Below are 25433 nucleotides of genomic sequence, written 5' to 3'. Positions count from 1 at the left end.
CCCCACACCACACACCACCCTGAAAAAAGAGGGGGGTAAAAAAGTAATTGTATTTATTGAGAATATTTCTGCTCCTATCAGCAGGTTAAGTTTACAAATAGACTGCAGGTTTGTCTTAGTACCTGATGTGATGCTTTATTGAAATGTTAGCAACAGAAGTAAATGAGAAAGCACAACACAGTAATGATCTGTGGGCAATATAAACAGGTTGTGAACATACGGTTGGCATATCTATGGCACACAGGTGCATATTTAAACACCTAGCAGTTTGAAGGAGAATCATCATTCATGTCTATGACCACCTGGTGAATCGGGCCTAACATTTACTCAGCTCTTGGTTTCACCAATACATTACCATCAAATACTGTGATAAAGGTTGCAGAAGAGTAGTTAGCACTGTTGCTTCATAGTGAGAAGGGTCCTGGTTGGCTGTGGCTTTTACAGTTACTGTTTGCATGTTCATTTTCTGTCTACATGGGTTTTCTTTCAAAGACAGCCCTGTTAATTGCTTGTTCTAAACTTGATGCCAATGAGAAATTGTGTTTTTGTATATTTAACCCTGTCGCCGCTGTTTAATGCAACTAAATAACATTTCAGGGGATAATTCTTTTGAGGTTTCTTGCAGTCTTGAAACAGTGGACCTTTTCAGATTGTCACAGTTCTCAAAGTCATCTGATGTATTGGTGTTTCATCTTGTATCAATTACAACTAACTGCAATATCAGTTACAGCCACTATCTAACACCTCAGGCAAGGGAAATGGAGTTTAATTTAAATAACTTGGTACTAAAACTTGGTAATAAAACAGTTTAGTCTGCTTTGCTATTGAAAATATAATTTGAAATCTTTGTTAAAAATGACTTTTAACCCCTACAATAATTTAAATGGCAAATTATGTCAAATTCTTCATAAAATACTATATTCTGTGATATAAAATAAAAAACAAACTCCCATTCAGTTTTAAACTGATAGCAAACTGATTCCTTTCCCCCCCCCATACTGATGCATCAAGCCTTTGAAGCAATTTCAAAGGCAACATGGTCACAACTTCATTGCACATGGTGGCAGTAATTTTGTTCATGGTCTGTAACCCATGATTTTCCCAGTGTGATTGTAGCATTACCTCTTTATTTCCTTAATTTTCTATCCGTGCAAAAGATTCCAGCAGAACTGCAAATCTAACGTGGATTAATCTGCCTTTGGGGCCTTTGTGAATATGGGAGCAGCTGGACAAAGCTTTTATGTTTATATATAAATCAAGCTCTAAAAAGGAATTTCCAGACCATTACTCTAAATATTCTACTAATTACAGTAAGCCATGGTCATTAGGCAGAGCAAGCCACAAAAATAAAACTAGATTTATCTTAAATTGAACAAGCTGAAACAAGGGAGCAAAAGGAAAAAAGAAGTAAAGACATGTTTCTTAAGACAAATGTCTCTCAAATAAAATATGCACATCTTCTCTAAAAAACAAAAACAAAAACAAAAATAACAAGAAACCCCAGAGGTGATCTACTGTCTGAAGCTTTATATAACGGTGGAGAACAACGATCCTAACAGTTAAACTATAGTCATTCTGCTCTTGCAGTTTCTCCTTATAGTTTAGGTTTAGTTTCTTATTTTCTGGAACAGTCTTATGACATTTCGTTGTGCTTGTTGAGGCTACACTGATATCATTCCTTTTCCTTTTACTCTGTGCTTCTTAAGTTTCCCTATGTGTAAGCTGAAGATGAGCTACCACCTAGGACCATATGGCACTCTAACACCTGCAACACTGACGAGGCTGCTCCAGTGCCACTCTGACTGTAACTACCTCCTACACAGCCGTGTCCTTTTGGGGGCCAAAACACAAAATCTTGAGACAGTACCTGATAACCTCACTTTTCTTCCTGTCCCGCTTTGCTGGATTTTTGTAGCTAACCAGTAAACAGCTGTGCGATTGCTGGCATGCATGTATGAGTGCTAAGACTGTTCTATAACAGCAACAGTTCACTTGGGAGTCAAATTAAACCAGTGTGTGAAGTGTGGAAGCAGCACAGATTAAATACACATCAGGAGCGGTTCTGGCTTTGTTGTTTTTGCATTGATCTACAAAAAGCACATTGTATTTTGTTGCGTCTGTGTGGAGCTGTTTGCGTGCAAAAGGACATTTAGATTCTGTTACAGCATGAAGCACTCTCTTTTCTTGACCTAGCAGAACCAATCGAACGTTTTCTACACTCTAATTTCTTCACCAACAGAGTGAATTGATGCATTTACTATGTTTCGTAGTGGGTTTTTTTTTTTTTTTTTTTTTGCCTTTTTAAATTCCTTTTACAGTGCCTTGTGTGCACTGATAGACAGGCTGTGACTAATGCTTTCAGTAAATCAATAAAATGGACTGTGGGCATACAGAAGAGATTAAATGTGCACATGTCAAGACCTTGAATCCACCTTTTAAAAGCAATGTTTTCTTTGCCCACTCATTTGTTTCATATGAATGAAAAACAAAATGTCATCATCTTTTGCCCCTAAAAAACTGCCTTGTGTTTTTTTTGTTCACTATTATTACACTGATATTATAAAGATGCTAATTTTCACCCGTCACTCTTCGCCCTACACCCAATAATCCCCTCCAGCCCTGACAGCAGCACTGTTCAGTTGTCAGCATCTTCACAGAGCAATGCCTATAATCAGCTCTGTCAGCCCTGCTACTGAGAATTAACTGTCTCATTCCTGCAGCCATCAAATTCTTCCATCCTGAATGCTTGTATCAAGCTCGTATCTTGCAGCTCTTACTCCAGAGTGAGAGAGAATCTCCTTGAATGCCAACGAGGCCTGGTGAGACCGTTGACGACAGCCACTGAACATAGGCAATGTTAAGTTCAGAGGAAGAAGGGTAACACTCTCCTCAAGTGTTAATGATGGTTCACTGTCATGCTGGCTTTAGTGGCTGAGAGGCTGGAATGAGGCTTTGATCTGTGCTCTCTGGCTGACAGGACTTGCTGGGTCTCTGGCAGGAGGAGGGAAGTCATGGGAAGACAAAGTCAAATTTATGATAAAGGACTGGAGAAATGGAGGATCACCTAAAAGCCTTGCTTGGTGTCCTAAATTGCTACACTGTGACCAGTAAACATGTTAGAGGGCAAAAATTAATTTCAAGTTGAGGTGGAGAAAGGGTGCCATGGCTAAGCCCTTTGAAATGCAACCTCGCTGTGACTTTGGTGACAGTGAAATTGATTAGTTTTTTCCCCTGAGAAACATAAACATCGCTCCAATTACATATTTTTCTTTACAAAGCTCTAGTATGCTCCCCAAACCCATTCTTAGCAGGTTTTAGCTTAACCGATTCCCCGATAAGGAATCTTTTCACAGCCGTGTTCCATAATTTATGTGATATATACCTGCAATGCTTGCTTTTGACCCGAAACCTTCAGAATAATTTTCCCTTTACAAGGTAAACACTTTTTTATTTCCTTTTTGACTTTAGCTCTTTTTAATCCTCATCTTATCAGTGTTGCTACAGTCAGATCTGTTCTGATGAGCGAAAACTCCGGTGTTCATATCTTTATTTCCAGACAAAAGCAAACAATACGGGAGGGTGCAGATGTTTCCATAATAGCAAACAAGGTTCAAACTGATTAAATTAAATTTTGATATTATAAAAAGATTCGCAACATAGGACCATTATTTTTGAAGCGTGGCTATGTGCTGGAATAACACAGACACAGCCATATTCAAACCAGGCATTTACTCATTTGCATACATACTGTCCCTACTGGGAAATCAGTAATTTGTTGTCTTAGTGTTCTTTGAAGGTAGGGATTAATATATATGTGCATGTTTGATCTGCATGCGGAGGCTCACACATCACCTAAATAGTTTGTTTAATTGCAGGATCTTGTAATAATATCCGAGCAAGGTCTATAGCTCACTTGTGTCAGAGACCTTATTAGCATTTTGTCAAAGTAGCACTGGACTTTGGGATTAGTATTGGTATCTCACGAGTCTTATTATGGTATTCCATAATTGGATTCATTTGGCTTTTCAGCTGGAGCTTTTGGACACATATCTGCAGGCACTCAACATGATAGTGGTGTTTGTTGAGAAAACAGATGCATGTTACCTGTTTAATGCTTTTAGGTACTTGCATGTTGTTCAGACCAGCAGTAGCCAACAATGTACTGGAGCTATCAAAATGCATTTTGGTTGTAGATAGTGTACAGGGCCAGGAGATCAGTAATAAATGTGGAATATAAAATATGTATACAAAACCCACTAACTCAAAGATTCGCTGTGCCTTCTGTGCAACGAGAAGTCACTGTTTGTACTTGGGTCATTTGGGATATGCATGAAATCCCTTCCAGCGGAGCTGTAATAGTGTCTGGTGAGTTTCCAAAGTCATCTGAAAGACAGACATACCTGACAAAGATTCAGTTTATGCATCTGAAGTCAAAAAATAAAACTCAACAATAAAATGCACTAAAAATCAAAAGCTTCTAATAAACAAGACACGTGCACGAACAGCCATTTACCGTGCGTGAATCGCGCCCATTGTGCTGCGGTAGGAGCATCTGTCCTCGACATATGTGATGGAGTAATGGGAGCTTAATAGCTCTCAGTCGGAGCTATTCAGGAAGGTGAGTCACAGCTGTGGACAGCTATCATCACCTGGCAACTAAAAAGATGATGTTTTTCACCTTAACGGGCACCCAGACACTGCGGGTGATGCATTTTAATTCACTTCATTGAACTAATTATTTTCGAATGGGATACCCATACAGCTGATTGGACCTCCATTTGTTGGTGGGTCAATAATACTATAACACTCGGCTAACTAGCTGCTTAGAGCTATCTGACTCTCAATGGGCTGGCTCCTGCCACAAAAGCTTTAAACACATTGCAGCATTTCATCAGCAACATGCTCGTTCAGAAGTTTTTTTAATGACCGTGTTAGTCTTTGAACACATTTCTTGACAGGATGATTTGAATTTGTATCTGTGGAGCTTATAATTAGAAATATTTTGCGATACACCTTAGCTCATGAGCTTAGTCTGTTACTGATATGTGCTGGTTGGCTCTGATGCTAATTTTCCCAGAGCATTTTATCAGCAAACATATTGCTGTGTTGAATTGAAGTCATACATCTATTAGTGTGTGTCTAATTTAACTAAATCCTATAAGATCATTTTTTATTAAAAGTCACTTTTTAAATTTCCAATAGCGTCACTTGGCGTTTCATTGTGACCTGTAAGCTTCACAGTAATATGCTGTGCACCTCAGCGTAATTCTTTAGTATGTAGGGCAGCGTGAGACTCTCTAATATTGTGGGTTGAGTTACTTTGGTTGCTAAGGACATACATTATAACCATGGTAACTAAAAAAATGTCAAAGAACCTTGTTGGGTAAGTCTGTCTTTTAATAAAACAAATTTTTAACAAAGGTTTGTAAGGTAAAGCAGTCCAAGAGAGGACTTGAAAGCTTGTCTTGTGGTTGGAGTTCTTGGTTGGTGCCATGTGTCACCCCACCAGACGCATGACACCATCATACGCAGGTATGCAAGTTTGTCTTCTTCCTCAAGTTGTAAAATGACATTAAACTAGTGTCTCACTGCATTGGAAAAAGATGCCAAATGGATACCACGTTCAGCTTGTGATAGGTGGGAGTGTTTTGTTTAACGCTTTTTTAAATTCTTCACTAACTGTGCCTGTTAAAAGCTGTTTGTTGACACTCTAAAGCCAGAAATTCCAAATGAAGTCAGGTATTAAGATTTTTATCACAAGCGAGAGTCAAAAAAAATGAATGAAAACAGTCTAACAGTATCGTTGTTTATACAAACTGTTGGGCCGTCAGCATCTTGTAGTGAATGATGCACGATTGAATTCACTCCTCAGAGTAGATGTGAAATTGTTTGCCTATTCTCAGGCCGCAGGGCTATTTCAGCTCTGGCTCTGAGCCCTTCAGTGCGGGATAGGATGATTGGGCAAGATGGGCATGTGTGGTACAGCAAAACTGGAGAGTGTGAAAAGTGTGTGGGTGAGATGACTAGTTTTGATTATGGAGCTACCAACGCCCTGAGGGAAAATAGATAATGAATGAGTGAAAAAAATATGTGTGTGTGTGTGTGTGTGTGAGTGCCTGTCTTGTTCTCTAGGCTGCCTATTGATTGCAGATGTGATGGTTTAGGACAGTTATTGTTACGGATCATTTCTGGACTCAAATAACTGCACATATAGCTGAATAAACATTTTTCTGTCATCTCTTAAAATAAGTTAGTTCTCCACTCCAAGGACTGCTGTAATGAAAGGATAGCAGTTTCTTAGACCTACACTGAAAGGAGTGAAAACTTCTCAAAGCAGCTAAGACATTATGGACTTATGAAGTTATTTTATTTCAGAGATATTGACATTTACTATATATTGCGATTTTTCTGCAAATCTAAGCTCGAAGTGTGGCTGAAATTAGTCTGCAGGATCAATTATTTATGAAGTTTATCTTACTGAATCTTTACCGTAGCTTTCAGAGCTCCTTTTTTATATCTAAGGTACAATGATAGATTTAGAGCAGTTCTCTGGGAGAAAATGCCTTCTTGATGGTGGATTTTAGAGGAGAATGTCCAAACTGTTTTGAGCTGATAGGAAGAAAACAGCTACAGTTACAACCAAAGTATGCAGAAAGGCATCTGTGAATGCACAACATGTGACACAAGCAGCAGAGGTTCACACCAGGTGCCACTCCCTTCTCCTAAAAACAGAAAAAATGATGGTAAAATTTCACCAAAAATGGAGAATAGTTTTGATTTCTGTTTCAGCATTCAGATGGCAAAGTCAAAATTTGGCTTGAACAACATGAAAGCATCGATCCAGCCTGCCTCGTATCAGCGCGTCACACTGCTGGGGATGTAATGGTATGGAGGACATTTTCTTGCCACACCCTACCTGAATATTGGTGGTGACTATGCCCTATGTTCTCTTTATGAGCACAGTGTACCATCTTTGATGCTCATAACACACCTTGTCACTAAGCTCAAATGATCTTAAACTGGCTCATTGAACAGTACAGTTTTTTCACTGTACTCAAACGGTCTCCACAGTTACCAAACCTCAGTCCAATCGGGATGTGGTGGCACGGGACAATGATATCAAGGGTGTGCAGAAACAAATCTCCAGCAACTGTGTGACGTGGTCTCTATGATCCAAAGTCTGTGAGCACCTTGTTAAATCTATGCCACAAAGAATGAAGGCAGTTTTGAAGGTAAATGTGGGTAAAACCCAATGCTAGAAAAGTGGACCTAATAAAGTGTCTGTCTATACAGAATTGGATGGATTACAGTAGCTTAAACACATTCAATTCTAAAAGGATTACAAATCAGGAAAATAATGTCTCTGTTTAACTTGTGCAGTGTGTGTGGTCGCCTTCTAAATAGTAGCACGTTGGCCTGTTAACCTTTGGATTAAAACCTCTTAGAAGAAATGGAGCTTCGCAGATTTGAAAGCATTCTTTAGAGCCTTACTTCATGTTAAGATGTGTGTGTGTGTTGTTTGTGTCTCTGTGAAATCGAGTGTAGCTCGTTAGCTAAAAGAACACGTCTGGGGGGGGGGGGGGGGCAGAGGTGGACATCTGACAATGAAATCTTCACTCAACAGTGACACACTTCACTGATGCACATTTACAATGGCTTACTCTGAAGCAGTTTCCAAACTTTTTCTCCCTGGATATTAGTTTTACAGTATGGACTTGCTCTCATTTCCATTTTGCTTTTCATCTCAAGAATCTTGCTGCATTTGCAAGTTGTAGAAGCAGAGAGCTGGAACTTCCTTGGTGGTTTTTCAATTGCAGAGAAGCAGATGCTTTTCCTGTTCATTGGGAAAAACAGACCCGAGCTTATATGTGTTTGCATTAAAAGTTGCACATAATATTTTTCAGGTCACAAAAAACAGATGATGCAAACTATAAGCGTCCAATAAAGTGCATTTTGTCCCGGCTGTAAACAAACAGTATGCCCTGTTGTCTGTTACATGACCTCTGTTGTCTTCAGACACAGTACACACCGTGCTGTTAGGAATTTTGTGACAATCCCAAGCTTCCCTGCCAGGCTGTGAGCTTGCTGTTTCTGTCTGGCAGGCTGAGCAGGAATCTCCCCAGAGGAAGTCGTGGGCTGAATAATTCAACAGCTGGTGGGAAAAACGATCTTGCTTGGTTCTACCATCGATCTGACGCTAAAGCAATACCAGCACTACAGTTTGGACTCATATGACTGAAGCTATGAGGAGTCCTTTATTTATGAATTGCTGCTGCTAGTGGCTTTGTTATTGGTGCAAGACGGATGAGAGGCTCTTATTTGTAGGCAAGGTATGGCCAATTATGTTAAACTTTATGATCTATGACTGACTATATCACTGTGATGTATCGAAGGACTTATAGAATGTATTACATTTTTCTATTAGTCAAATAAGACAAAGAGATAATAAAGAAAAATGACAGGACAGAGATAAGATGAGGGACAGAGATGAAGGGCCAGTGAATGGTTCGTGATGCATCATCTAGCTGTAATAACACTCTGCTTTACCCAGTGCTCATCGTCCTGCCTTATAAACCAATTACCCTACTTCTTCCACCTCCACATTTTCTTATATTGCTTCCTCTATATTACCTTATCATCCCTTCCTCATCTATTCACTCCTTTCTCTGGTCATATGCCACTGTCTTCTAACTTACCAAATGAAGTTAATACCAATCTTTTTGTTCCAGGCAGTGATTTTTTTCTTCAAGATGTTTCATAACCAACATATTACAACCAATCCTTGTTTAAATGTCCTTGGGAAAAAACAAACAAACAAACACTTTGTTTCTGTTTTTCTTTAGTCCATTTGTCCTCATATTTTCGAAACAGCAGGATTTTTTGAAGCTTAAAAAGCCATTTTTCTTTTCTTTTCTTCTTCTTTTTTTTACCAAAATTAATTCAGAGTTCAAACCCACTGGCTGAGGCCTGGAGATTGCATGATTTTTCTATTCACTAGTTTTTTGGTTGCTCGGCTTTTTTTGCCGAGTCGAAACATGCGCATAAATTCCAAACCAGCCTATATAGGACATATAGGAATAAATGCTGGAGCTTCAAGGTGTACGGATATTTTTTTACTTGTTTATGCTGTTTCAAAATAGAGTGGTATTTGAAAGATGGACTGGTAGCAGTGAGAGTAATTACAACTTGAAAGCCAGGGTGTTTTTTAAAAATATGTGTTGAGACAACAGCAGGCACAGATGTTATACCCCAAGGTGATTCCATTAATCGGATCAATAATTGGAGAGGAAATAAATAAAGCAACTGATAAATTACAGCCTGGATTTTAGACTTCTGTACGCTAACCTGTACTATTAAAAATATTTATGGCCCCAGGGGTTCAATGAGGAATTAAAATAACCCAGACTAATGGATGGTACAAATCTCATTGACAAATATACTACAAAGGTCTCTGAATAAGAAAATAATAAGGAGAAAAGGGAAACTGTATTGCTAAAATAAAAAGTGTGTGGATAAGGGGCTGCTACAAACCTATTTTTAGACAAAGTGTGCAATCCAAGACAACAGCTTAAGTCCAGGTAAAACAAAAATGCAGACCTGAGATGACAAGATGATTACAGAATGATGCAACTAAGACAAACCAAAACTTTAAATAGACACAAGAGAGGGGAAACTTCAGGGTAGCAAGACACAGCTAAAACTAGTCAAAGACAGTGAGACAGTTAAAGTAAAACTAAATACCATGCATGCAAGACAAGGATGGATACTTAACCACGGGGAAACACGGGGGGAACAAACTGAAACACCAAGAATCAAAAATAGACAATAACAACCAACTAAGCTCGACTGCTAAAAGTAAAACCGAGAAAACCAGTCAATATATATACAGCGACACTATGTCAACAAGAACACCAAACTCAAATGATAAAAGCCATAGAGTAGCTGAAAAATAATCAATAATAATACAACTTAAAAGTCAATAATTCAGAATGAGAGGTTGAAGAGTCAGGACTAAACACGAACATTGCAAAATACTTTAAAAAAGGTGCCGTAATGCACAATAACATTCAAAGAAATGCAAAAATGCTCCTCTGACTCAAATTGAACAACAAGTGGTTTAAAAAATGGTGAAAGCGTATTTCTGAAGAAACTTGAACAATCACTAAGAGTACTTTGGTGTGTAATCGTTAGGGTTTCATGTTAAATTATATTACAGCACGAGAGTCTTTCGAGTCGTTCGATTTTCCATCCATCCATCCATCCATCTTCATCCGCTTTATCTGGGGCCGGGTCGCGGGGGCAGCAGCCTAAGCAAAGAGGCCCAGACCTCCCTCTCCCCAGCCACCTCCTCCAGCTCATCCGGGGGAACACCAAGGCGTTCCCAGGCCAGCCGAGAGATATAATCTCTCCAGCGTGTCCTGGGTCTGCCCCGGGGCCTCCTCCCGGTGGGACATGCCTGGAACACCTCACCCAGGAGGCGCCCAGGGGGCATCCTTATCAGATGCCCAAACCACCTCAGCTGGCTCCTTTCGATGTGGAGCAGCAGCAGCTCTACTCTGAGCCCCTCCCGGATGGCTGAACTTCTCACCCTATCTCTAAGGGAGATGCCAGCCACCCTTCGGAGGAAGCTCATTTCCGCCTCTTGTATCCGCGATCTCGTCCTTTCGGTCACTACCCACAGCTCGTGGCCATAGGTGAGGGTAGGGACGTAGATCGACCGGTAAATTGAGAGCTTCGCTTTTACACTCAGCTCCCTCTTCACCACGACGGACCGGTGCAGCGTCTGCATTACTGCAGCTGCAGCCCCAATCCGTCTGTCGATCTCCGGCTCCCTTCTCCCATCACTCGCGAACAAGACCCCGAGATACTTGAACTCCTCCACTTGGGGCAGGACCTCATCCCCGACCCAGAGTGGGCACTCCACCCTTTTCCGGCTGAGAACCATGGCCTCAGATTTGGAGGTGCTGATCCTCATTCCCGCTGCTTCACACTCGGCTGCGAACCGCTCCAGTGCGAGCTGGAGGCCCTCACCCGATGAAGCCAACAGAACCACATCATCCGCAAAGATCAGAAATGAGATCCTGAGGCCACCAAAGCGAAAGCCCTCCGCCACTTGGCTGCGCCTAGAAATCCTGTCCATAAAAATTATGAACAGAACCGGTGACAAAGGGCAGCCCTGGCGGAGCCCATCACCCACCGGGAACGAGTCCGACTTATTGCCGGCAATGCGAACCAAGCTCTTGCAACGGTTGTATAGGGATCAAATGGCCCGTAGCAATAGGCCAGACACCCCATACTCCCGCAACACCTCCCACAGGACACCCCGAGGGACACGGTCGAATGCCTTCTCCAAGTCCACAAAACACATGTAGACTGGTTGGGCAAACTCCCATGCACCCTCAAGTATCCTCGAGAGGATGAAGAGCTGGTCCAGTGTTCCGCGACCAGGACGAAAACCGCATTGTTCCTCCTGCATCAGAGGTTCGACTAGCGGACGAACTCTCCTTTCCAGCACCCTGGCATAGACTTTCCCGGGGAGGCTGAGGAGTGTGATCCCCCTGTAGTTGGAACACACCCTCCGGTCCCCCTTCTTAAAGATGGGGACCACCACCCCGGTCTGCCAATCCACGGGTACTGCCCCTGATCTCCACGCAACATTGCAGAGGCGTGTCAACCAGGACAGCCCTACAACGTCCAGAGCCTTCAGGAACTCGGGGCGGACCTCATCAACACCAGGGGCTCTGCCACCAAGGAGTTGTTTAACTGCCTCAGTGACCTCGCCCCCGGAAATTGGCGGGTCATTCCCCTCATCCCCAGACTCTGCTTCCTCCTCGGAAGACGCGTCAGTGGGATTAAGGAGGTCCTCGAAGTATTCCTTCCACCGCCTGACAATTTTCTCAGTCGACGTCAGCAGCGCTCCGCCAGCACTATACACAGTGCAGGTAGAGCACCGCTTTCCCCTCCTGAGACGCCTGACGGTTTGCCAGAACCTCTTCGAGGCAGTCCGAAAGTGGAAAAAGACTTTCGTTCGATTTTCATAGTTTTTTAAATCTTAGTGTATTATGTTAGTCTGTTGTAAAGCACGTATGTACATTTGTCGTCTCTTTGTAGACAGCACAAAGAATAGGTGCTGCTGCTATGCAAAGGCTAAGGGGCATCTAAATAAAGAAGCATGTTTTGAATTTGCTTAGATTCATTTCACTTTATCTACTATGTGATTCTGGAGAGGATACTTATCCAGCTCTGTGTACTCCTTTTCTATAGTAACACAAACAAACAAACCTTCCCCCTCATCTTGACTTGTGTTGCATTGTGGGCAAGCACGAGGTCAAGCACAGAGCCTTGGCTGGATGTATCCCGTATAGACTCCTCCCACACAAACAAACTGCCCTTCTTGCACCAGAAAAAATACACCCTCAATGTTAACCTTTTGCTCTCAGTCTTTTCTTGGGCATACATTTCCAGGGATTACTGTGCTGGAAATATTATTATAATGTGTGCAGTACAGTAGCAGAGTACATTTCCTATAGACACCCGGGCTCCAGTAACACTTGGATTCAGAGAATAGCCACAGCTCTGCTGCAAGAATGTTCATATGTCTATATATGCATGCCACAGCGACTGCACGCTGTGCCATACTCTGCAAACCACACCCACTCTAGGGGAAACAGTCAACCTCACAATATGTAGCTCAGAGCTGGAATTATAATCAAATATTGGCTAAAAATATTACCTCCCCCCATATTTTAGCACCCCATGTCTTTGTTAGCTGTTAGAAAGCTATTGCATTGGCAAGCTGCTGTAGTTAGCCAAGGTACTTGCCAAGTTAGTGGAGAGCAGTGAATTGTTTTCTCTGTATTGGATATTACATACATACATACAAAAGTAGTCTGAGCTAATCATCTGAAATCATTTTACAATTAGGCTGTGTATCCACAAGCTCCCAAAGTTGTACTTCATAGCCAGCAGCAGCCTTTTTTGCTGACTTGCGCTCTTTTCCAAGCCGAGAATCTCATAAGCTCAATTTATATGGCTTGAAACGCCTCTTCAAAACCAGCCACTCATCCCTAGATATTTATCATCCTCTTCTCAGCCTGCACTCAGGGCGGTTAAAGGCTGCAGTGATGAGGAACCTCCTGCAGGTTTGAGGAAAGGAGCTGTCTAATTATTGCGGTCTGTGTCAGATCTCTGTAAATAGAGACAGCATTGTCTGTGCGTCTGTATAGCAGCATCGTTTCTTCTCCCTGTGCAAGAGGAGCTCCGGTATAGTCAGACTATTTCTGATACAATCTCCTAGGACTTCGTTTTTCTCCCTCGCTCTGTCTTTCTTTCCAACTCCATCACACGCACACACACGCACGCACATCCTGACACACCTTCTCGCTTCTCCGTCGCTTGTTCTTACATTACATTTTCTCTGACATTCATACTCTCTTGATTTCGCCAATTCCCTCGTGCACAGAGACATACATACCAAAATCCTGCCTCCGCTGCCTCTGTGCATCTCATATCTTTTCATAGCCTCATTTACATAAGGAAGTTGTGTTTCAGGAAGTTAGTTTGAAACCCCTTCAGTGCTGCGAATTCCCTTTGAAATGTATTATGTAACACCTAATGCAAATCTGGTGACACACTGTAAATATTTTATGCCATAGCAGTCGTTGCTGATGCCCTGGAGAAAAGTTTATTCCTGCTTTAAAAGGCGTATTTAAGACTAGAGCAGCACAGGCTGTGCATCTAATTGAAAAACCAACCTTTTGTCGTCATTATGAAAAAATGTAGCATTTTAATAAAAAAACTTTTTTTAAAACTTTATTTTCTTGCTTTGCCTTGCAAAATGCAGTGACCTCAAATAGCTGAAATTTCGTGCTTGTGGGATCAGGAAATTTTTCTGTTACTATGAGAGATGTAATTACCACAGTCTGAAATCCTGCTGACATATTCTCCTTAAGAATAAGGCCTTGAAAACTCTGCTTTCTTAAGACCGTTTACATCAGTTTAACTTTACTGGGCTCGTGTGAAGCCGATCCACCCTTGCAATAAATCTGTGGGAGCACTGACATTTCTACATTGTTTTAGAGGAGCACCTCATCTGAAGGAATTTTTGGGTTTCAGATTTAAGGGCCATTGTTGACTTGGGGCTGGTGTGCAGGAAGGTATCTGCTGTGGGTTCTGCAGCTGACATGGTTAGAAAGAATTGCTCTGATGAGGTTTTGTTACAGCAGACCTAGTTTTGAATAGACCCAGGCTGCTCTCCTCCTGGCTGGAAGTTCTGTTTGAAGGTTCAGTTAATACTGCCTTTTGTCCTGCTTTTGTCTCAATGGCTGAGTGCCTTTACAGTTTATGCATTTCTCTGTGTGTGAAACTACTGATCTACTTTATATTAATGTGTGAATGAGAGTGTATCCCTAATGAAATGTGATTTGAATAAAAGAAATAATGCTGTACGGTACATAGGTGTTTAAAGAATGCATCATCAAATATATAAAATAGCTTCATAGTTTCTTTATGCCTTTGTAAATATAGCAACACCATAATAGTTGCTATATGTAATCAGCTTAATCCATTACCTATAAACAACCAATCAGTTCTCCATTTGGATGGAGCTGGAACTAAAACAATTAAAACAATTATTGTTAATGTGAGCTTGTGGTATGATGAAGTGTTATTATTATGTACGCTGACATGATATTTGCTTAGTCTGAGGTCTGTGTCACAGGATTTATGTAGTTATAGTATAATTGGGAAACTTCACTGTGTTGAACTTGTCTATTTTTATAGTAGTGTTTAATTAAGCTGTAACTATGGAGTGTTTTTTTTTCTCGTCTTTTCTTTTCATCTCTCTGTGAGCTTTTCAAACAGGCTTTTCTTCACAAGCACCACAATGACAGTTTATTTGTTTCATCTTTGTACCATCATATGTCTACAGTAGCTGGTGTTCTGCAATGGAATTTATCAAATTGTTTATTATATCAATTCTTACATGTTCTGTGTCTTGTTAAAGATGCAATTTTAAATATTTTTACCAAACTGGCCACTTTATTAGGCACACGTTGATAGTAACAAGGTACTGTAAACGTTCCTCTGAGATTTTAGTCTGTGTTAAAATGATAGGATCACAGTTACTGCAGATCCATCATATGAATCTCTTGTACTACCACATCCCAGAGGTGCTTATTGGTTTAAGAGCTGGTGATTATGAAGCCAGTTTGATTACAAAGAATTCATTGTTATGTTTAAGAAACCAGTTTAAGATTATCTGAGCTTTCTGATGTGGTATGTTATCCTGCTGGAAGCGACTATCAAAACACACATAAATGGTCATCAATACTCAGGTAGTCTGTGATGTGATGATGGACCCAAAGTGTGCCAAGAAACTATTATATCACTCTAATACCACCAAAAACAGTAGTTTGAATACCATTATATTGTTTTTGCCAGATTCTGTCCCTACAATCCAAATGTTGCAGCTGAAATTGAGACTCATCAGACCAGGAAATTCTTTTCCAGTCTTCTATTGTCCAACTTGTCCATGCAAATTGCAGCTTCAGTTTTCAGTTGATAGCTGACATGATCACCACCTATATTTGGTCTTTAGCTGCTATAGTCCATCTGCTTCAAGGTTTAACATTTGCAGTGCTTATTTGAGTTACTGTTATCATCCTCTCAGCTTAAGCCAGTCTAGCCATTCTTTTCTGACCTCTGGCATTAACAAGTCATTCTTCTCCCAGAAAAATGCTGCTCACTTGATTTTTGTGTTTTGTGGACCGTTTTCTGTAAATCCTAAAGATGGTTGCATCCCAGTATATTAAAAGTTTCTGAAATACTCAGACCAGCCCATCTAGCACCAACAACAATACCACATTCAAAGTAATCACCTTTCTTCCATATTGTGATGCACGGTTTGAAGCTGAAGCGATCTTCTTGATATCGAGGCCTAAATACACTGACTGTCTGGATCTGATTGCGTGAAACTTGGAGTAATGAGCAGCTGAAAAGGTGTACCCAATAAAGTGGTCAGTGAGTGTAGCTTGTGCCAGTGATAGCAGAAATGCAGATCAGTTAAGAAAAAGATAATTAACATCCACATCATACTTAATGTGCTACCTAGAGATTAAACCTGTATATCAGTGAGCATTTCATCATAGCAGCATATATTGATTGCCTGTCATGCTCTACATTTAGTGGACCCCAAAGTGCAAAAATCCTATCTTCTCCAACAATTATTTATCTGAAAATATGACAATGCTACTCCCACAATACCCCTACATGTGATTCACAGCATCTTTTCTGCTTCAAGCAGAAGCAAAATGATGTACTCCCTCAAGACACAACGAAGACGTACTGAGTTTAAATGAACAGATTGTATCAATTGATATTCATAGCAACATAGTTTATAGAGTGGCAGATGCTGTTTCAGTCATTGTCTGTTAGATTACAGATATCCTGTGTGTATTGTGCGCTTTATTCACCACCAGTCTTTACGCCTTGAATGCTATGACTGTAAAAGATGGCTTCTCATAAAAAGCTAAAATTAAAACACTGATTTATAGGACCTGAACGGATTCTTCGGTTGGCCTTATAGGATCGCCAGAATGATTGCAGATATAGATAGAATCTACATAACTGCAGCATTTTGATAACACAGTGCCAAAAAAATGTTTTACTGCATCACAGCACCACAACTATATCATCAAAACTGTAAACATTTTTTTTTTTTTGCTATTAATCCATAAATGTTTTCCTCACATTTGCCCTGTGATGCACTCAGCTGCAGTTTTTCACATTTGAACCTGTGCCCACCGGCTTGTAATAGCCGACTTGGATGGAGTGATTTAATCTGACTACAGGTCACAACTAAAATATATACCTTGATTGACTGCTTGGGGAAAGAACTGCAGTTGCATGGGGATGAAAGCAGTTTGGGGCTGTATTTACGATAAGAGATAATGGAGAGACCATTAGAAGGATAATAAACCACCGAGAGATAAACAGGAGGTGGAAATGACAGCGATATAGAGGAGGATATAGGAAATGATAAAAGTGGATTCATTTTGGATCAGTGAGTGGGAACGACATAAACTACATTAGGGATGTGAGGTTAAAGGGAAGGAAAAACTATTTCCTGGTGAGATTCCTGCATGATTGGTTGGTAACTTTGAGTAACCCAGATTCAAACAAAGTTATAACAGAGTGATGTCCACAGTTAAAAAAAAGTGAAACACTTTTTGCTTTGCTGTTTCTTTGATGAATAGTGTTTGCATTATTTTAAAATGTCCTGCATTAAGACAACAATAGGAAATAACAAGGCACACTCAGGGCTCCATCTCTGGGCATCATTAACTTTTAATTGTATAATATTTATTTTTGTGTACATGCATTTTTTCTTTGTTCTCTTTAAACATACTTTAAGGGAAAATCTGATAAGGGTGTCATGTTTACTTTGATTATATAAACATTATGTAGGAGTACTTACAGAAGAAGAGAAGAGAAGATCACTGGCTGCCCTCTGCCCAGCCTGGAGGCCATTGCGAACTCCCGATACCTCAGCAGAGCTGGCAATATCATTAAGGACTACTCTCACCCCAGTAATCAACTGTTTGAACTATTACCGTCAGGCCGACGGTACAGGTCACATAAAACCAGGACAAACAGATTCAGGGATAGCTTCTTTCCCAGAGCTATCACCGTAGTAAATAAGCACAAAACAATTAAACCTGCTTAACCATACTTGCCATTGTCACTATACTATGCTGCTATTCATACTATCATTATATTATGCTGCTATCCTGTATATATTGTACTTATTTATTGTCTGAGCACTACAGTTGTTTTATTGTACTTTTTATATTTTACATTTATATTTATTTTGCTTTTTGCACCAAGGGAGTGGCACTCCAATTTCGTTGTACTTTGTACAATGACAATAAAGGCTATTCTATTCTATTCTATTCTATTCTATTAAAGGATAATAGGTATTCATTTGTAAATAGCTATCACTATCATTTTGACCTTCAGATCAATCTTTTGACCTTCATAGAGAGGTCAGAGGTCAAATGTTGTATGGTATTTAAATCTTCATACAGTACTTTCTCATAGTTTCTAAGGCTAAGTTATCAATTTTTGATCAGTAAATCATTAAGTTGACCTTCAAGACCTTGTTAGATGTAAACCAAATTTCACTGGATCGTTTGCGTGAGCCCACGCTACAACCCTACGAAGTTTTATCATAATTCACCAATAACCTTTTGAGCTATTGTGTCTACAGACAGAATGAAACGCACACAAATGCTCCCAAAAGCATAACCTCCTTGGCAAAGCTAATAATACTCTTTAACACAGACAGACCTGCTTTGTTTAATTTATTTTATCAGACTCTCAAAGACTGTAGAGAAGCTCAACCTTTATCAACCTTTACACTTAACAAAATGTTTTTTCCTACAGTGTGACGCTACAGAGGTTAAAAACAATGTAACACATTAACAGCTCTAAATATAAAATGGAATAAATAATGAACAGGAAACCCGATCTTTATTCAGTTTTGAAAGTATCAAATATGTTAGAACAATGGCGACCTCTGCCACCTCTTTTTTCTCGAACAAAAAGAGAAAATAATAAGCTCGCTGATACACAGACAGTAACTAGAATGAAACAGTGAAGAGAAAGAAAGTCTGTGTTTACATGACATTTATTTTACAGGTATCATAGTTACGGTTTAATCAGTAATAGCTAGGGATGGACCGATCCGATATTACGTATCGGTATTGTCCGGTACTGACCTAAATTACTCGGAGAGAAATTAAAAATGTAATCGGATCCATTAAGTATCACAAAAGCGCCTCACAAAACTTGCAACATGGCGTAACCCAGCTCATGACCTTAGTAGATCGGAGTGGTATGCGTCATGTGATAGAGCGGCTGTGGCATGCGAGACCTGTCGGTGGTCTGGAGTTACTTTACACTGAAAGCAGCAAAATATAAAAAAAACAAAACAGTTTTACTGATTATTAAATGCACTATATCGGATTTATATCGGTATTGGCAGATATCCAAAATTATGATGTCGGTATTGGACATAAAAAAAGTGGTATCGTGCCATCTCTACTAATAGCATGATGTCTGTCACAGTTTCATGTATCATTTACATGCTAGTACACAGTCCATGGACTTAACTACACACCAATGCCTAAACTGCTTCGGTAATTTGAACTGTGCTGGTGATGCACTTGTTAAACGTGGCCATTCACAAAAATCAAAACTTGTGACAAACTGTGTGCAAAACCCTTCGTCTTCTCTTCCCGGCTTACAAAGTCAGTAAAACCAACTTCTGATCAGTTTGTACCGGTTCACGTTTACACCTGTACCAATAATATTTTTAGTGGTCCCAGAGTTTCAGAAGTTTACAACATTTATTACGTGTAAGATTGCCAGAGTAATTTACTAGAGGCCTCCCATTCAAACAACAACAACAATGAAGCATAAATAAATGTGATTGCTTGCTGTGTGCTAATGTACTATTGAGGGTTGTTATGGTGAGGTGGTGGATGGAAAGGGTCCAGATGTAACTAAATATGTATTTGGATAAGGGCTGAATAAATTAAACTGAACAAAGCATCCAATTATTATTAACAATGCATTCCTGGGACAGTTTTGCATACAAGCACTGTTATCTGAAAATAGCTAGGTGTTGTTTTTTTTTTAAATTTCCTCATTTCTCTGCAACTGGAGTTGCTACAGGGCAGAATTTTTAAACGGTGAATTGCTAATTTAATTATCTTGCCTTTTTTGGTATCAAATATGTGTTTTTTTGTTATTTAGACTGAGATGTAGGCATTTCAGGGACATTAGACTGCAATACTTCAGCCAAAGACATTTTGACAAACACAGAGTATTGTAGCTCAGAATGTCTTTCTAACCTAAATGTAAGATAAAAAACAAAACATTTCAGGACGTTATGTGTTTCTTTTTCTTATCGGTGTGCTCTTGAAAGCTCTTAAAGGAGGGAGAGAAAATACGGGAACAGAGGAAAAATCAAAACAGATTACTGTGGATGAAAGAGCACAGCTTCAGGTGGAAGGCAGCAGAAACTGCAGAAGAAAATGAAACGAGAAAGAAACAGAAGCGAGAATCAGAGGAGACAACAGGCTTTGTCATCTCAAGTGAAGGCTCTCGTGTCGCTGCCGTGACCAAGCGAGTAAGAGGAAACGTGAAGGGTAATAGAGCTAGGAACATAGCAGCCTCTGGCAAACATTATGAAAAGGTCAGACTTGATGGAGGTGTGACACAACACTCGAAACACGGGGGAGAGATTAAGTTAGAGAAAGTCAAATTCATAAAAAAATGCATTAAAATCAGGCGGGAATAGATCGAGAGAGACAGGGTGGAAAAAGCTAAGAGGAAAGCACACACACACAAAAGCAGGCAAATAATTAATATAAAGAACAGTGTTTCACTGTCAATCACTTTATGCCAGCTCCAGTTTTATGTTCCCAAAGGATGTTTGCTCAGTGCAGCCAACAAAAGCACGGGCTGGCCTTCGTGCAGCACACACTTCAAAAGACAAGAACACCTCTCTGTCCGGAGTCAAATAGTGTTTAATTGCACTCTGTTATCTCAGATAAAAGACTCCTGTACATCTCTGAGCCCATTAGTGTTTGGGTGAATTATTGTTGTGTGATTTCGTTTGTGATTTTAGCAAATCACAAATGATAGCACAGTGAAAGGCCCTGCATGGTTTGAGACTAATGGTTTCTAAATTAAAGATCAAAGATCTGAAACCACATGAAGGCTTGAGAGAAAAATGCGATTAACACTACTTCTATACTCGTCAAACTTCTGCTTTTTGTGTTGCTCGTGTTGATATTTCAAATAGCCCATTTTAAGTAACCAGGTAGTATGGATTCATGCCTAAATGGCCAAAATGTTGACTTTAAGGAAATGAATTACCTTTAAAGGTTGCATGCAATTTAGTAACATGTAATTACAATGTAACAGGTTAAATTTAATGGAAACTGGTCACATGGAAGCTACTTGATTTTTATACAGTCAGTTCACACCAAACATGTCCTCCTTAGTGATAAATTATTTGAATAAATGAAGCTTTGATCTGATTATCTTCCAGTTGCGTTTTACTCAGAATTATTGTTCATGTTTATGAGGGAAAAGAACGATTTGAGTGTGTAAACATTTACAAACATAACTTCATCTGTCAAAGATGTATTCAAACAAACCCAGATAAAATACCTTTATAGTATTTGATGACATTCCTTAAAGGATTTTTGATGTACTAGTGTGTTGTACATGTGTAGTATGGTCAAGCCTTGACTAAGACATTAATTCCTGTCACATGTGAGGGTGTAGGGAAAGTAGAAAAAGTACAAAGCTTTAAAAACAATACTTTACAGATGTTATGTGAAGGACGCTGGAAGATGGAGTGAGACCTGTACAGTAGGCGGAGAAACAAGGAATGAACAAGATCCTTGACAATGACCTTTATGCGCTCTTTCCACTCAAATACAAACCTGTAATTTTGTGTCTGCAACCTTTGCTGTAAATCAGTGTGGCGGGCCCTCATCAGACTTGAGTTTAAGGGGATTCTTACATTGTGATCTATAATAGGAAAACGTCTGTAATTACATCTGCTAGGACGAGGTGCCAGAGGTGGCAGTTGTTAAAAAATACATTAGTCTTGAAATGAAATACACTGTACAATGCACGGTTAAAAAAAACTGTCATATTTTAAAACCCCAAACTGTGGTCAAGTTCTATTACCAATCAAAATCCACGATTCATCAAGTCTTTGTTCTTTAATATGACAGATGTAAACGTATGAGGTTGAACGCTACGTGCCATTACAAAGTAAGAGGGAAGGTGGGAGGGCAGAGATAGAGATGAGCAAATGAGATGAGTAAACACGGAGACTTCTTAGCAATCAGGCTGCCATTGTGCAAAACCCAACCCGACAATTTTCAGTGTTGATATCCCCGCTAGCCAGTTGATTTCATTGTCTGGGAATGAATGAAAGAGCATGTTTGTTTGTGCATGTCAAAGGCTTCACATGCAATCACATTTGCAAACGCAGGGATTGTAAATGTGAAAATAACCTTGCACTCTTAGTGAACTTTTCATTTCTAAAGCTAGAGTAAGAGTCTTTTACATACAAATGAATGTCTATTAGAGGGTTTGACAAACAAGCTCACTCAGTGCTGATTAAGGCCATCAGGTAGATCTCTCTGAAGTTCACAAAACGCCAGAAGTTTTTAATCTGTTCGCCTGTGTTTTATGTTAACTGAAAATAAATGGTTTGCCAGAGCCGAAGATCAGAAGACGGTAGCAACAGACAGAGCGTAGGCTACAGCAACGAGGGTTGTGTTAGGAATCATCCACTGCTTCCTATTTAATTTTTTAGTGAGCATCGTGTAATGACACTATATAATGAGGTGACCCCACAATTACTGACTGCGTTATCCCAAATAAATAATACAAGTAGTAGAATTGTTGAATAATAACTTAACAGAGATTGTGTAGTTATTCTCATTGGCTGATGGGGGACACAAATGTTCCGCAGTGCTGCAGGCGCCCATGTTTGCTTCATGAGTGGGTCTTATCAGTTGCTATGAAGTAAGCTAGGGTCACATACCTTTTGTGCTCCCTCCCCGCTGCCACGGCTCCCTCACTGTAATAGACTTTCGAGTATTTGTGTTCTTTCGCTCCCTGTTACCTTTGTTGGTTCTGTGCTGTTTCTTTGTGCTTCTAGTTCGCCTGTTTCTTGTCTCTATCACCATGTTTATATTAGTCCTCGTGTCTCAGTGTTAGTTATTTGCCTTTTTTTACTTTCTGTTTTACATTTAAAGCCTTGTTCTTGTTTTACCTTCTGCTGTTTTCAGTGACTCACCCTCGTTAGTTAAGTTTGTGTTTGTTTTCTGTCCTGTTCCCACCTTTGTCTCCTGTTTTTCTGTTGTGCTCCTGCTCATCATACTTGTTTTCTTGGTGGGTTTTTTTCTGTTTTGTGTTCCCAATCTCTGCATTGCTATCCTGCTTTGGACCCTTTATCCTGATCCTTGATATAGGTAGTGCTTTTGCTCCTGCTCTAATATGAATGTACCTCACAACACCCATCTTTCAGTGTTTTTCACCACTTTGACTGCCCTATAACAGTGACAATGTTAATGCCATTTACCCTAAATCTGATCTCAAAACATGCTAAAAATCTACATTACTAAGACCTGGGGTTTATCCCCTTAAAGAATCCAAGTCCCAATAATGTGACCGCTGGTATTTGAACACATTCAGGTCTCCATCAGCAATACCTGGACCTAACAAATGTTTTGACTTGAATGAGCAGAGCTGACAGGAGAACAGACGCCACTATTAAACATTGATGTTAAATGTGGGGTGGCTTATTGTTTTCCTTCTTGTGTTAATGCTGGCTTGCATCTAATTTGATATCTAATTATTTGCAAGGTATCATGGCTTTGATGCCGGGAGTGGTGGTGAAAAATTGCCGTGGCGATGAGAGGAAATTCTTGATAGTCTCTCATCAGAGAAGAGTTTTGCATGTTTGATGTGAATCTGCAGTCAGAGGGGGACGAGTGGAGGCTGAGCGAGACAGATGAAAAGTGATGCAACAAAAAAAAGTCCCCAGAGACTTACCAAAGCCTACAATGTGACAAAAGCTCAAACTAGATACCCGAAGAAAGGAAGAAAGGGAAAACCAGAAAACCAAGGCACAAAATGAAGAGCGCACAAAACTCAAAGTGATCCGAATCAGCAGATTAGATCACTTTCTGTAAAATTGTCAGATAAGGCTCTGCACTTCTCAAGTGGGCTTCTGGTTGATGGTAGCATCTTAAACATGACAAGAATATACCGTATATGCACATAAATTTTAGAACATAGCTGAGTATAAGTGACTCACGTCAAGCTGTCAGCATGAGTAACAGTTGTTGCTTTTTTCTTCTCTTCCTTTTCCAGAAATCTGCTGGATAAAGACACATTCTCAAAGTCAGATCCAAGTGAGTATTTTGTAAAGACTTCTCCTATTTATGGTACTTTATTATTTTTCTACGCCTGCTTCTGGTTGTGGTCGTTCTCTACTTCTCCTCTGTGTGTTTTTTATCGATATGTTGCCTTGTAGTTTGGGAAATCTTTTTTTTTTCCCCTCAGTGCGCTGTGGCTGTTTGTTCACTGGAGCTAAAACCCTCACATTGATTTCCCATTTGGAATTTGCCTCCATTTTTCTAATTCTCACTCTCTTTTCTTCCTCTCTCCCCCCCCCCCCCCCCTCCCGGTTCTTCTTTTCTCTTTCTTTCACCAAATTTCCTCCTTTTATGTCCCTGCCTGGCACTTTTTCACAGTGTGCGTGCTCTATACACAAGGTGTTGAAACCAAACAGTGGAGAGAGGTGAGTGTACACATGAACATGCACACACAAATCAAAAAAGAAAGAACTTACAGCGCGTCCAATTAAGTTCTGGCCTTGCTTTCTGTGTGCACAGGGGTGGAGTGGTGGCACTCCAGTTAAGACATTCAGCTCATGGTTTTCTTTACCCCTTTTTCTCTGTGAGTGTTTTTTGACAATTCATTAAACTTGTTCAAGCATCAGTCGTCTTAAAATGCCAAGGAAAAATTCCCTAATTGGAGACTTCAACCAACAACAAAAACCCTCACACCATAATGATCAATATGCTGACATTTTGGGGACTAAACAGCACGCTGCCGATTCGTTAATCCACATCTTAGTGAACCTTGTTTGGTTTATGCGGCATTACCATCAGCTCTCTACTTGTCATCTCACCATTCTGTCTGTTTGTCCAGTTAATGAAACCTAATTATTTGGATTGCAGGTAGAATTAGCAAAACACGTAATGATACAAAATAAATATGTGAAGTAAAGTGTTAAATAAAGTATTGAAGCCGAACTCTTTACCTTTATGTCTTTGCAAATACTGATAAGCAGCTGACATCAGAATGTTTATTATGGAAGAAATTCCCAAATGTGGCACATAATGAAGGTAATAATGATAATAATAATAATAACTCAAAAGGATGTAGTTGACAATATTCAGCATCTTTCCTGTTGTTAAGATGAACAGTTTTAAGTAGATACAAGTGCATGTGTATGTGGCCCGTTGATGTTTCACAGACCTCCATTTGTAGCCAAAAACTATTAACAGAAATGGGCCAAGCTGCTGCTTTCGATTAAATCGAACGTGGCCATTGTAGTTTATTTTAATCGAATTTTTGTCCTATTGCAATAAATGCTGACTGCAAGACCAAATTAAAATATATACAGTATACTGTTTATGAACTAAGCCTGTAATAAATTTGTCACGGGCACGGTAAATATTTTTGTACATAAATATCTTTTATTTGTCAAGTTAAAGAGTGCCATTGTGATTGAAACTCTATTTTTCCAAGAGATATCTGGCTGA

The 25433-nt window shown here is 39.9% G+C and overlaps 1 protein-coding gene across 6 annotated transcripts in view; it reads left to right on the top strand.

The window, feature by feature from the left end:
- Positions 1–25433, top strand: part of cpne5b (copine Vb) — a 132711-nt gene that overhangs the window by 5488 nt on the left and 101790 nt on the right. For all 6 annotated transcript variants that reach the window (XM_085158904.1, XM_085158905.1, XM_085158907.1 and 3 more), the window contains 2 exons: positions 23974–24014; positions 24357–24403. In XM_085158904.1, coding sequence (XP_085015030.1) covers positions 23974–24014; positions 24357–24403 — 88 coding nt within the window. The remainder of the gene's footprint in view (positions 1–23973; positions 24015–24356; positions 24404–25433) is intronic.

Source organism: Neolamprologus multifasciatus, chromosome 5, assembly GCF_963576455.1.
Source record: "Neolamprologus multifasciatus chromosome 5, fNeoMul1.2, whole genome shotgun sequence".
NCBI classification, from domain to species: Eukaryota; Metazoa; Chordata; class Actinopteri; order Cichliformes; family Cichlidae; genus Neolamprologus; species Neolamprologus multifasciatus.
Note: the sequence above shows the minus strand (reverse complement) of the source record. Positions and strands in the feature narration are given on the sequence as shown.